The 13,352-nt window shown below is 46.0% G+C and overlaps 1 protein-coding gene across 1 annotated transcript in view; it reads right to left on the reverse strand.

The window, feature by feature from the left end:
* Window positions 1-13,352, reverse strand: part of LOC138505085 (sperm-specific sodium:proton exchanger-like) — a 3,031,181-nt gene that overhangs the window by 916,967 nt on the left and 2,100,862 nt on the right. The window contains exon 13 of the mRNA XM_069625402.1: window positions 1,909-2,006. Within this exon, the coding sequence (XP_069481503.1) occupies window positions 1,909-2,006 (98 nt within the window). The remainder of the gene's footprint in view (window positions 1-1,908; window positions 2,007-13,352) is intronic.

A 13,352-nucleotide genomic window follows, 5' to 3' on the forward strand; every position in this document is an offset into this window, starting at 1 on the left:
GCAAGCATGGTGGGTCCGCTGAATCCCGCGGCAGTCCTATCAACCACAAAGATCGAGGAAAAAATGTGGTCTTGATGAATGCACTTATGGGGAATATCGGAAAATAAGAGGTGCAGGGAATTTGTCAGCACTTGAGTCATCAGATTTAATGGTTAGTGTTAAGAGCAAAAGAGGACAGGGCCATATGGCATCAAAGATGTATAATCTCCTGAGCAGAAATTCAGGAGGGAATGACGGAGGGAATGACAAGCTCTTGACCTGCTGGTCGTATTGCCTACAAGACGAAATGTCACAGCAGTGTTGGGAGGAGTGAAATTACTGGATAAAGTATTTTGGACTCCGGAGCGTATGCACAAGCAAGGTTTGAGCTCAACAAATGCATGCCAGGGATGTGGACTTTTGCAAGGCTCTCTTGAACATATGCTTTGGGGCTGCTACAGAGTGAGAGCATTTTCCAAAGGGATTACCAATGTGATGAATACAGTTTTGAGTGAAGAGGGGGATTTTAACTTTGAAACGTTGATTCTGGGCGAAGACACTGATCTAGAGGATCTACGGTATCACCAAGTAACATGGATCTTGAAAGGTTCTTTGGCTGCGAAAAGGATAATTCTACGTAATTGGAAATCATCTGTATTCCCAACATCAGAATCATGGATGGAGGAAATGTACTCAATATGTAATATTGAAAGAGTTGTAATGTCCTTACAGAAGAAGGAGAGGCTATTTGATAAAGTATGGGGTGGTTTTCCGAGTTTGGAATTGGATTAACTGTCAAAGATAGAGAAGAGTTGGAGATCTGAGGAAATCTGGATATTAAGATAAGTCTATTTTTAATAATTTTCTGAACTTCAGCTAATATTCATAGATTGAAATATGTATCTGACAACATTTGCAGATTGATTTTTCCTTCTTGGTGTGGGTTGTTTGTGTTTTTTTGTTCCCCACCCCGTAATTTAACCTTCTATGTTTCAGATCATATTAAAGGAAGGGGAAAGCTCACAGTTTTTTCTTTAATATGTAATTTTTGTTCAAGTTGGGATGTATTAACTGCAATGTATTCTGATATCTATTTGTATTGTTAAAAATTGAATAAACTAGTTTTTAAAAAAAAAAAAAGAGTTTCCACAAAGCATCTGAGGATTCACTTTGAATATCTCCTCCCTGCACTCCAATCTCTTCCTGATGGCACAGTGTGACAAGGACTTGCCGGCCCTACTCTTGTCCCAGTGGTGATCAGGACCCAGATATTCAAAACACAGGGAATGTGGGTCACGTGCCGAGTATTGATGCGAGCACGATCCTCGGATAGAAAAGCCTGCTTTATCCACAACATGAAACAAGGGAAGGGAAAGAGGGAACCTGGAAATAGCAAGTACAAAAAAATAAATGCAGCAAAGAAGAGTACTGGGAGTACTTCTATTCCACCAGCCTGGCCCACACAGAAAACAGACTTACAGCATTTCTGATGGGTGGAGTTGCCTACGCCATGTCCACCCCCCCATGTGTGCATGAGATCTGCCCCCAAATTTAAACTTGTAGGCTATTTTTGCAGTGCAAATGTGCCTGTTTCATCCCGATTGGATGAAAATGAACAAAAAAGTATGGCGGTAGGGGTGGAGACGTAGGAGTGTTGTCTATATTAGGTTAAATGAATATAGAAGACAGTCGTTTTCTGAAGAATGTTTCACAAGAACATATTTTAAAGACCATTAACACACTGAATCGTCAAAATGTACATATATTCACAAAAAGTGTTGGAAGAAACTGGTCGATCTGCCCTTGTGTGACGCTGCTATGGTACATTCCATGCTTCAGATTATATGATTTATCTTCTTGGAGAAAAGAGAGTTACATATCATGCAAATAACACACTCCCCATATGATAAACTAAAAATATATACTTACTTTCCTTTTCGATCAATATAAGTTTCTGTTGCACCAACCAATATGCGTGTTGTTTCACGATTTAGCATTCCAGAATTGTATTGTTTCCAGTAACTAATCTGAAAAAGAAACATACAAACTTGCATCATTATTCGTAAATACGAAAGAAAAACGTGTTGCTAGTATCTCTTCCTTTTTTAAAATAAACATGTATTGAGAATTCCATACAACACAAATGAGTAGCTGAACAAATTCAAAGGCAGCACATACATGAAAAGTGAGGCAGAGCCAACACTGCAATAACAGCCCCTTCCTTTTCACGCCTTCAGTCAAATAAAGATTGGGGTAAAACAAATGCACGTTTACCTGTCTTATCCATTCTGAGACTCACAGCAGTGTCTTAAACACATCTGGTTGGCATAGTGATTGGCGTCCCTAAGCCCTAAGGTGTGAGGGTTCGGAGACTTATTTAGCTTCTTCCTACTAGAGCATGGCATATAAAACAATAAATTATTGATTATTGGGCTTGGGGCCAATTGCGAAGGTACACGCTTTATAGTTTCGTATGGCAGAGTTATTGCAGAACATGTTGAACCACGTATAAACAGGGACGTCATTTCACCAAAATGCCAGGGTTAGCGGATGTGGCATCACACGACCCTTGACATTGGATGACATCACAGGAAGTGAAGTCATTTGACCCCACCCCGAATTGGCATCACGGAAAGGGATGGAACACGACCTGTCACCCCTTTACAAAACAGGAAGCGGCATCACATAGCATTGTTGCTAAGTACCCTACAAAAAACATCGTTACGTTATCACTGTAATGCAATATACATTTCATACAAGAGTGGATCACCATATGTATCGTTAATATCAGTTTGTTTAGGCCCATATTACCAAATTACTGTATGTGCAAGCATACGTCAAAGGCCAAATGATAATGATGTGTTATTATATAGCACTTACGCTTAAGCGCTTTATATAGAACAAATATATATACAATATCACCCAACCTGTGTTGGAACTCATTTATCAACCTCAGAAGCATGAAAGGCTGAGTTGGCCTTGCCAGTATACAAACCTGCAGATCATACACACCTCACAGCAGTGTGCACTCAACCCACTGAGCTAGCTTACCAGCTATAGTAAAATGTGCAATTACTTGCCTGAATGTTCTCAAAGTAAGAAAGCAAAGTACATTCTGTAGTGGATAACATTAAACTGGTAACTGGGATTTAACAGTAGGCCAGTTCATCTGCAGGTGTGGTGCAAAGTTGGCCACATGTTAAGCCGGCATGGATCTACTTTTCATTCAGGCTTCGGAGGTTGGCAAAATGCATACCATTGGAAAGTTCATAACTGTGTATGAAAGAATTTAGAGTAGCGCATGGAAAGCAGCGCACCTACACGGCATCGTACTCTGGGCACTCATTACCTCAGACATGCAAACAAACATCCTGACAGCATGTCATGGAGATAGGAAAGATAGACACATTACAATAAAGCATAATTGTGGCACAATGAAATCAAAGGCTACTTCATGTGCTATGGTCAAACATTTCTACACTGTACACAAGCTTTTAGGGACAGGGATTTTGTCAAGTGACCAATGACACCGAGATTGAATGTCTTGTGATGATCAGAACAGAAACAAGGGCAGAAAAAAACATGCTATAACTGCAACTTGCGAAAATGAAAATACAAAGTCCGAAATGGATGCTTATTCTACTCTAAATGCTTTTTGGAAGTTTGTGTCTGCATTATGAATTTGAGGTGTTTAAGAACAAACTAACGCAGTGGCTCACCCCCTGAGGTGTGCCTGAAATAAACCTTTAGTCTAGAAATTATTTTATAGACTTCGAGAAAGACAAATCCATTGTTATTCCTATTTTTTCTTAAGGGTCACTGCTCAAAGGGTTACACATGTGGAACCCCGTGCCCCTTTTTTTAAGAGGTCTGAACGAGAAAGCCAGCCACTCCAGAAACAAAGAACCACATGGTACTGGCCACAGCCCAGGAGCATCATTTAAAAAAAAAAACTAAAAAAAAAAAACTTTTTTTGTTCTTAGGGGTAGCAAGTAAAACCATAGGGGTAGCAAGGGAGAGCTCAGGCGTCGCACCTGTGACCCCCAAATGACGTCCCTGCATATAAACAAACAAGGAAACAACAAAAGGAAGAAAAACAAAACAAGTGGGGTCAATTTATGACTTGTCCTATTTGCCCCCCACTGGTTCTCACACTGGGAAGAAATTATTCTACATCATGATCAGCGTCCCTTCCTCATGTCCCTGATTTATCAGTGTGATGATCTGTAGTGGGTCATACATGCCAAATGATGCACGATTGTAAAGATGCAGGCAGCTTGCTATGTAAACTCCGTCAGAATCAAAAAGTGATCATATAGTCAGTCCCCATATGGTGGCTGCTACCTGTGGGGGCAGTTTTGGTTTTGGCCCATAGAAGCACCGCCACAAATACATTTTGTTCACTTTAAAAGAATACGCTAATTTTGCGCACAGAGAGATGCCCAAGTACCAATCAATGTGGGAAGTAGTGTTCGATCAGGGCGGAACTAGACCGAAACTTGGGTGGTGGGGGGGCTAAAGCTTTAAATTAAGGGGAGGGACTACGTTTAGAAACAATGTGTGGGTGGCAGAGGCGTTGCTAGGGGGTGGCTTAGGGGGCTATAGCCCCGGGTCTTTTGGTTGTAGCCCCGGATAGAATCTCAGGGTTTACAACCAAAAGGCTAGCTAGCCCCGAGTCCCGACAATCCCGACATTAGTGTAGCCCCAGATCTTTTCCAGACCTAGCAACACCCCTGGTGGGTGGGGCACATATTTTTTTATGGGGCCTCCTTCTCATTCTCCCTAAGGAATGTCTGTGGGAACTAATGTCATATTAGCAACAAGGTGACATCTACGGCACATTGAGCTAGTGACATTGCCCAAAATCACAATAGGATTTAAATACAAAATGCACATTTTTTATGATACCTGCCAGAATGGTAATGCTGTGCTTGTGATGGGAGACTCAGTCAGTTGCTAGTTCATACCCGGTTGCCTTGTAGCATAATCCCATGAAAGACTGAGTGGAGCAGCACTAGGAGTGTTCAGCTGTGCATGCATCATGAACTAGCAACTGACAAAGCCAACTAGCTTCCATAGGCATTCCTTGGGAAGAACAATGTCTCTGAAGTGAACCCCTCCCCCATTTAGATTCATGGGTTGTTAAATGCAAGTTACATCTTTGACAAATGGAAAAGGAATCATCTGAAGAAAGGCAGTGATATCATGCAACAAGTTTCGTGACTACCTCTCACTTTAATCATCCTCAAACCAGGTCCTAGGATAGGGCCTTTCAGGGGGTGTACTGGCACGTTACGGGGTAAAGAGAGGTCAGGCAATAGTTATTCACAAAGTTGGTGGGGGTTTCAGTTTCAAGAGATCAGGAAGGGAGTTTTTGTGTGGTAGGTCTGTAATGTTGACACATCTAGGGTGAACAAGTTCGATAGAACAGGGGGTGTACTTGATTTACCTTAACTCGTCTCTTTTACAGTCATTGGAGAGGGGCTCGCTCATTGATTTGACTGGATTTGCAGTGAGGCAGTATAGAGTCTTGATCAAAATATTCTAAAATTCCCTGAGACAAGATAGCTCCAATTCCTGTGTCACAGGCATCAGTTTGCACAATAAAGAGTTTGCTGTAGTCAGGGGCACACAAAACAGGTGCCCTGCACAGACTTCCCTTCAAGCCATCAAAGGTCCTTTGACAGTCCTGTGCCTTCCTAGGCTGTTTGAGTGAGGTCAGAGCTGTCATAGGTGCAGCTATGGTGCCATTGTCTGCCAAGAAGTTTCAGTAATACCCAGTCAGGCCCAAAAAGCTCTCACCTGGGTTTGAGTAGAGGGAGTCTCCCATTTCTGTACAGCTTGTACCTTACTAGGGAGAGGTTGGAGTTGACCCCCTCCTACCTCATGACCAAGGTAGGTAACGTTCCCCTGTGATATCTGGCACTTGGTTACCTCAATAGTGAGGTGGGCCAATTTCATGGCCTGCAACACCTTATCCAGGTGTGTCCAATGCTCTTCCCAGGTAGAACTGTAGACAGCAATGTCATTTAGATAGGCCACACAAAAGGCTTTAGCCCACTGAGAACATGATTGACTAACCTTTGGAAGGTGGCAGTGGCAGGGGTATTCTTCAACCCAAAAAAACATGACTCTAAACTGGTAGAGCACCTCAGGTATTGAGAACCCCGTTTTCTCCTTGGCCTGGTCAGTCAGAGCTATTTGCCAATAGCCTGGAGTGAGATTGAAGGTGCTCACAAACTTGGCAGCACCTATTTTGTCCACAAGCTAATCAGCCCTGGGCAATGGGTGTGCATCAGTCTTGGTGACTGCATGGACTCCTATGTAGTCCACACAGAACCTCCAATCCTTGGTGCTGGGAACTTGCCTTAGGGACAAGGACCACTGGGCTGGACCAGATGCTGGTTGAGGGTTCAATGACACCCATATTCAACATCTTGGCGACCTCTGCCTGGATTGGGTTCTTTGCAGTGTCTGACATCCGGTAGCATTTATATTTGACGAGTACACTGTTACCAGCGTCAATATCATGCCTACACCATGGGGTGAGGCCTGGTGTCAGTGCGAACAGAGGGGCATACTGCCTGAGTAAAGCCCTGCAGGTTCTCTGCTGCTCTGGTGTCAGATCTGGAGAGAGTTGGACTCCCTCCACTGAGCCATCCTGAGGGTTGCTATGCAGCAAATCAGGAAGAGGCTCACTCTCATCCTCTTCTTGCTCTGAAGCTAGCAAGAGGCATGAGACTTGTCCTCTCCTGGGGAAAGGCTTGAGCCTGTTGGCATGGAATATCTGAGGGGCTACTCCAGGGATACCCATGTCCACCAGATAATTGACTTGCCCCTATCTTGGAGATTACCCCGAAGGGTCCAGTCCACTTATCCGCCAAAGCTCGAGGCTTGGTAGGCTCAATCACAAGGATCTCCTGACCAGGAGTCCAATCCACTTGTGAGGCTTTACGGTAATGTCAGTACTTTTTCAATTCTTGGCTGGCTTTAAGATTTGCTGATGCTTGGCCCATCATCTGTGCCATCCTCCTCCTGAGGCCTAACATATAGTCCCCCACATGCTTGACAGGACCTGGGGGGTGGCTTCCTAACCTTCTCGTAATAAGGCAAGGGGCCCATCACTGGATGTGCAAAGAGGAGCTCACAGGTTCTGAATCCAACACCCTCTTGAGGCACCTCTCTGTAAACAAACAGCAGGCCTGGTAGAAGGATATCACAATTTCTCCTTAGTAGCTATTCCAAAGAACCGAACATGCCCTTCAGAGTTTTATTAAATCTCTCAACCAGACCATTGGTCTGCATATGGTAGGAGGTGGAGAACTAATATATACCACATTCCTTCCACATAGCTTGCATGTAACGTGACATGAAGTTGGTTCTTATATCCAGGATCACCTCTTTGGGGAATCCAACTCTGGTAAAGATGCCCAGGAAAGCCCTGGCAACCACCTTGGCTGTTATGGTCCGAAGGGGAATAGCCTCAGGGTACCTGCTGGCATGATCTACCAGGATGAACCGGTGTCCACCTGATGTGGCAGCGTCAAGGGGACCGACAATGTCATTACCCACCCTCTCAAATGGTGATCCAAACACTGGCAAAGGCTACGGTGGGGCAATGACACTGCCTCCAATCTTGCCTGACAACTGACAAGTGAGTCAGGTCTTGCAGTGACCTTCCACTGATACTCCCATTCTCGGCCAATATAAGTGGGCTGAGAGCCTCTGCTTAGTCTTCTTGGTGCCAAGATGACCAGCTAAGTGCACATAAGTGCCAACTGCAACAGGAAGGGCCTTTATACCTGGGGTACAACCAACCTCTTGCCTGTACCGGGTTCAGGCTGAGGGGGGCTCACTGTAAAGAAGCTCACCCTCCCAATACATTCATCTTGTGCCTGGACTTGGGCAAATGCTCTCAGACCCTGTAGAGAGTGGCACTCTTTGACCCTTACACATATCTGCCTTAGCGGCCCACCTTCAGCCTGCAGGCATTGAAGGTCAAAGTGATGCACTGAGTTGAGTACTCTCCCTGAGGAGGGTCATCTGGCTCTTCTGCCTCTGGAGTTGAGTCAAGGGTCAGCACTGGGCCTAGTCTCTCAGGAGCTGAGGCCACAGTGGAGGCTGTAGAAACAGCAAGAAGAGAATGATCCCCCTTCACACTCTTCCTCTTCTCCTTGGATTTCCCCTTTGACTTGGGTAACTCACTATCAGTCAGGCCCTGTTGCACTTGGGACCTAGTGACTGTAGCAGCAGTCAGGGGTAACCCATCTGATATTAACCCCATCTCGACCAAGTAATTCCCCAACAAAATGTTGGCAGGCTCATTGTCCTGAACCAGGACAGGAAGCTTTGCTGTCTTGTCATCAATCTTATAGTGACTAGGGTTACAGGAGATAATTTGGGAGGTCCACCAGCTAACGTAGTGCTTCTCAGAGGAGCACCTACATAGTCCTCTGGCCTGAGCAGGCTCCTGTCCACCACTGTCATGCTAGCCCCAGTGTATCTCAAACCAGTGGAAGGCTGCCCATTTATGAGGACACTTCTCAAATATCTTCTAGTGTTCTGTCGGATAGTAGCCAGTACTGGTCCCAGGCCCCAAGGGACACTAAAGATATCTCTACAGGAGCACCAAAGGTGATCACCGGAGAGGAGGGGAGGACAGTGGCCTCCACCTCAGGCATAGAGTAAGGGTATGTCAGGCTGATAGCCTGGACACTAAGTGCCTTACCTTTACACTTGGGGTCAGCCTTCCTGTGGTCCAAGGCCCCACAGTCCCAACAGGTGCCAGGAATGCGAGGGACTGAACTGGATCCACTGAGAGCCTGCTTTGCAGCATGAGTATCACTACTCTTACTCCCACCACCACGGGACTTATCCCCACTAGATATTTGGACCAACGAGGGATCCCTAGGGGAGACCCACTTATCAGCCAACTTGGCCAACTTGAAAGGATCCAAAATATTCTGGGCAGCAATATAATGACACAGCTCTGGTGAACAAGTTTCTGAAAAATGTTAAAAAAAAACAGGAGGTGATACAATTCAACAAAGGACTTGGCTTAGTAACCATCTACCCATCCCATCTTGTTCATATGTGCAGCACTCACCCAAAAAACCCAAGACATAATCGCTCTCTTCTTATAATCACTGACCCTCTTAAGGTACTGGGCAGGTGTCTTACCAAACTTGGCAGTCAAAGCAGCTTTGATGCACTCATGCTGACTTCTTTCTTCCAAACTCAGTTTCAGAATATAGTCACAACCAGTCTGAGGTACTATACTTAGTAAACATTAAGCCCAATCTATATTATCAACATCATGGATAACACAAGCCATTTCAAATGCTTCTATCCACTGGAGGATATCTGTCATGACCCTTGCCCCTGGCCCTCACTGACAAGTCAGCCTTCCAGTTAGGGCCAGGTCAAAGGCCTTAAAACCTCATCCAAGACTCTCTTGGAGTCAGTCCTGGCGCCTTTGGCAGGACTAGAGACACACACACACACACACCCCGACCCCCCCCTCCCTGAAGATGACAAAAGGACAAGTGAAAAATCTCTTGGCACACCCATGTTTGACCAGTAGCCACAGTTAGTAGCCAAACACGGTAAACGTGGTAAGGCTAAAACGAAAATTCCCAAAAAGTGGAGAAAAAGTCATTGAGGCCACCAGCTTATCCTTTTAGCACACCTAGCGTAGCCAAAAATCCTCTGAGTGTTAGTATAGGGCAAAACAGAAATGTACCCCATTGTACTGCAGTGTAAACTGCTGTGTACAGTGATAAAACGTTACCACAAGTGATACATAAGTAGTCAAAAGTAGTAATACAGTAACACGACTAATGGGAACAATGTTTCCCAGTACTGATAGCCTGAAGGACATGTCAGTTTCCCCATGACATATGAGCAAAAGCAAGTGTGGTGAAGCTTAAGGCTTCACTGCACTGCAAAAAGTACAGGTCAGATTCAAAAATAAAAGCAAAACGTTTGGGGGTTCCATAAAGATGGAAGGAAAAGTGCACTAAAGAGAAACCTTTCCTAACCATCATGACTAGGCATTTGTTTATAATGTGAATGTTTAATATTCTGTACAGTGCTGAGTGCGTTAGCTGGCCTAGGCCATGGACTTGTGTTATGTGCTCACAGCCATCCATGGCATCCCTGCGATGTGGCAATGGCAGTTCCTCATCACTGTCATTCTCATAAGGTGGGTGCATGTCCATGTCCGGGGGGAGTGGGATGCTGCACCTGACACACATGTTATGCAACATGGCACAGGCCAGAACTATCTTGCCCACCTTCACAGGGTTGTACATCAGTGCACCCTCTGATCTGCTAAGGCAGCGGAACCTTGCCTTTAACAAGCCAAATGTCTACTCAGTTGTGCACCGTGTCCTGATGTGAGCACGGTTGTATCCCTGCTCATGCTGGTTCTGTGGTTAGCTCACCGGGGTCATCAGCCATGGCATCAAGGGGTATCCAGCATGATAAGATATGATGATATGATATTATATGGCATTTATAACGCTCATATACGTAAGTGTTTCAAGGTGCAACAAGGCAAGGGAGTGGGAACATAGGGAAGACAGGGACAACGATCTTACTAGGCCAGGAGACATTAAGATCTTGCAAGTGCAGGGGAGCGGGAAAGGGGAAGTACGGGGGAGGAAGCAGTGCAGTACATAGGATCAAGTAATAAATAAATAGAATAAATAAAATAATAGGTAAAAACTGCAGCCAGCTTGTGGAAAGTGCAGGGGTAAGTGCAGACATCGGGCCTCATTACGAGTATGGCGGTAGCCATGGTGCTATTAGCGCCATGGCTGCCTCCATACCGGGCTCCAATACCGGGTTCCTGCAATGAGGAAATACCGGGTCATTCCGACATTGGAGGACCCTGTGATTCCTCCTTGCAGGAACCCATCCCCATTCCCATTTGAGCCCCCATAGGGCTCAATGTGAATGTGGAGGGAGGTAATAACGGGCACATTACGAATGGCCCGTTATTAGCTCCCTCTTCCCCTCGCAGGATCCGGAAAGGACGTCTGGTTTGACCAGACGTCTGTTCCGGGTCCCGCAAAGGGAACATCGTAATAGGCGCTCCTGTAATGAAGGGTGACTGTACCGTACCGGCACCCTTCATTACGGGAGCGCCACCCTTGTAATGAGGCCCATCAAGTGTCAAGAGCTGGTGGGGGCTGTAGGGACACAAAAACAGCCCCCAAGTGCAGGGGATGCCAGGAAGGCAGTGCAGGAGCACAGTTGGTGGGAAGTGGGACCTGGGCCAGAGAACAGAGGGTAGCCAGGTGACCAGTGCAGTTTCAGTCAGGAATTCAGCAGGGGAGAGTAGAAGAGAAAGCAGAAGCAAAGAGGAAGGTATTGAGGTGCTTCCGGAAACCAGAGGTGGTTCTCCTCAAGTATCAGGCAGGCAGCGAGGCTGTTACAGAGGGAGGCCCCAGCCGGAGAAAGAGATCTACCACCAACTCATTGCTTGGAGAAGCGACTGACCCTGAGGGAGCTGGAGGCGGATGAGCGAAGAGCTTGAGAAGGAAGATATTTAGGAAGAGAGAGTTGAAGGTATTGAGGCCCCAGAAGGCCTTGTGGACAATGCAGAGGGTTTTGAACTTAATCCTCGCAGCCACTGGGAGCCAGTGCTGAGATTTCAGGCCTGGAGAGATACGGTCCCTGGGCTTGAGGCCAAAGACAAGACTCACAGTCCTGTTCTGGATGAGTTGCACAGGGTGGAGAGTAGAAGCAGGCAGATTTAGGAAGAGGCTGTTGCAGTAGTCCAGCCTAGAGAGAACCACAGCGCTGGAGACAGCGAGCAGCTGGGGGAAGGAGAGGAAAGAAGAATACCTCTGAGGAGGTGCAGCTGGTAGTGTGACTTCTTAGAGACGTTAAAGATTTGAGGAGAGAAGGAGAGTGTGGAGTCGAAGATAACCCCAAGGTTTTTAGCCTCACAGGTGGGAGAAGGAAGAGGGCCAAGTGAGGCCGGCCAGAGAGCGATAGGAAAGGAGGGAGCAGGTGTGCCGATGAGGAGAATCTCAGTATTACTGGCATTAAGGCAGAGATCATTGCCGGCACACCACACCTGGATAGCGGAAAGACAGTCAGAGATGAGAGAAGGAGAAGAGGTGGCGGAAGGGTGCCTGAAAATGAGCCGAGTGTCGTCCGCATAGCACTGAAAGTTGGGGCAGAGAGCGGAAATGCAGTGGCCAAGAAGTGCCAGGTATTGGCTGAACAGCCAGGAAGAGAGGTTAGACCCCTGGGGAACACCACAGATAGAGATAGAGAAGAGGAAGGACCCAAGTTGGACATGGGAGGGTCGATCAGAGAGGCAAGAGGTCAGCCAAGCCATGGCCTGATCAGTGATACTCAGGTTATCATGGAGACGTCTGAGCAGGATGGCATGGTTGACCGTGTCAAAGGCAGAAAAGAGATCAGGTAAGATGGGGACACGGGGGGTATTGGAGTCAAGGTTTGAGAGCAGTTCTTCACAGCATCACCTGCACAGGAAGACCAGAAAATGGGGGGCAATCATTGTGGTGCCAGTATCATGTTGGTACTGTCTGTATATTGGTCGTTTACACATGAAAGTTATTACATTCAATTGGCAGAAGACTTTGGGCCTCATTACGAGGTAGGAGGTAGCCATGGAGCTGTTAGCACCATGGCTACCCCCTGTTAGGCAGAAACCTGTGCAGTTCCCTCTGGGACCACTGCAAAAGATTTAAGACTACAGGTGTTTGGCAGTAAACCCACTTGGTAGCAGTCTGTACCACACAGATTCACTTGGTAGCTGTGGCTGAGCAGTCAGACTTCCCTCAAGAAGAGTTAGGCAGTATACAGAGTATTCACAATAGGTCAAAAGAACACAGTAGAACAAGTAAACACTGACCAGGGCTTGATGTAAAAGAGATATAATTATTTATTTAAAACCACATCTAGAAAAACACACAGGCACTAATAGTGAGCAATTCAAAAACACGGTCACTAAAAGATATACACTCCCTTAGAAGAATATTAGACAAGTCTTAAGTAAAGCCCCACTTATTTTCAGACAGCGGTGAGCGCTTAACGCAGATGGCACTCTAATAATTCGTTTTAAAAGGGAGAGAAAAGCAGAGAGTAAATTGAAACAGGTCCCAACACTTTTACAAGAACACAACAAGAGTGGAAGGCAAAGTAAAACCGTGAAGTTCGAGTTCAGTAGGCTGGATCCACTTTAAGAGGATCAAACGAAATGTGTCCAAGGTCACACGGTGGCAGTACACAAAAGTCTTGAAAAGGTTCAAAAAGAGTTGGACCAAAGAAAGGGACCAGTTAGGAGATCAAGGCGGCCAGTCCAGTCCAGAAGGTTAAGGGGTTATTATTAC

The sequence above is a fragment of the Ambystoma mexicanum genome, chromosome 11, assembly GCF_040938575.1.
Source record: "Ambystoma mexicanum isolate Mex_15411 chromosome 11, UKY_AmexF1_1, whole genome shotgun sequence".
In the NCBI taxonomy this organism is placed as follows: domain Eukaryota; kingdom Metazoa; phylum Chordata; class Amphibia; order Caudata; family Ambystomatidae; genus Ambystoma; species Ambystoma mexicanum.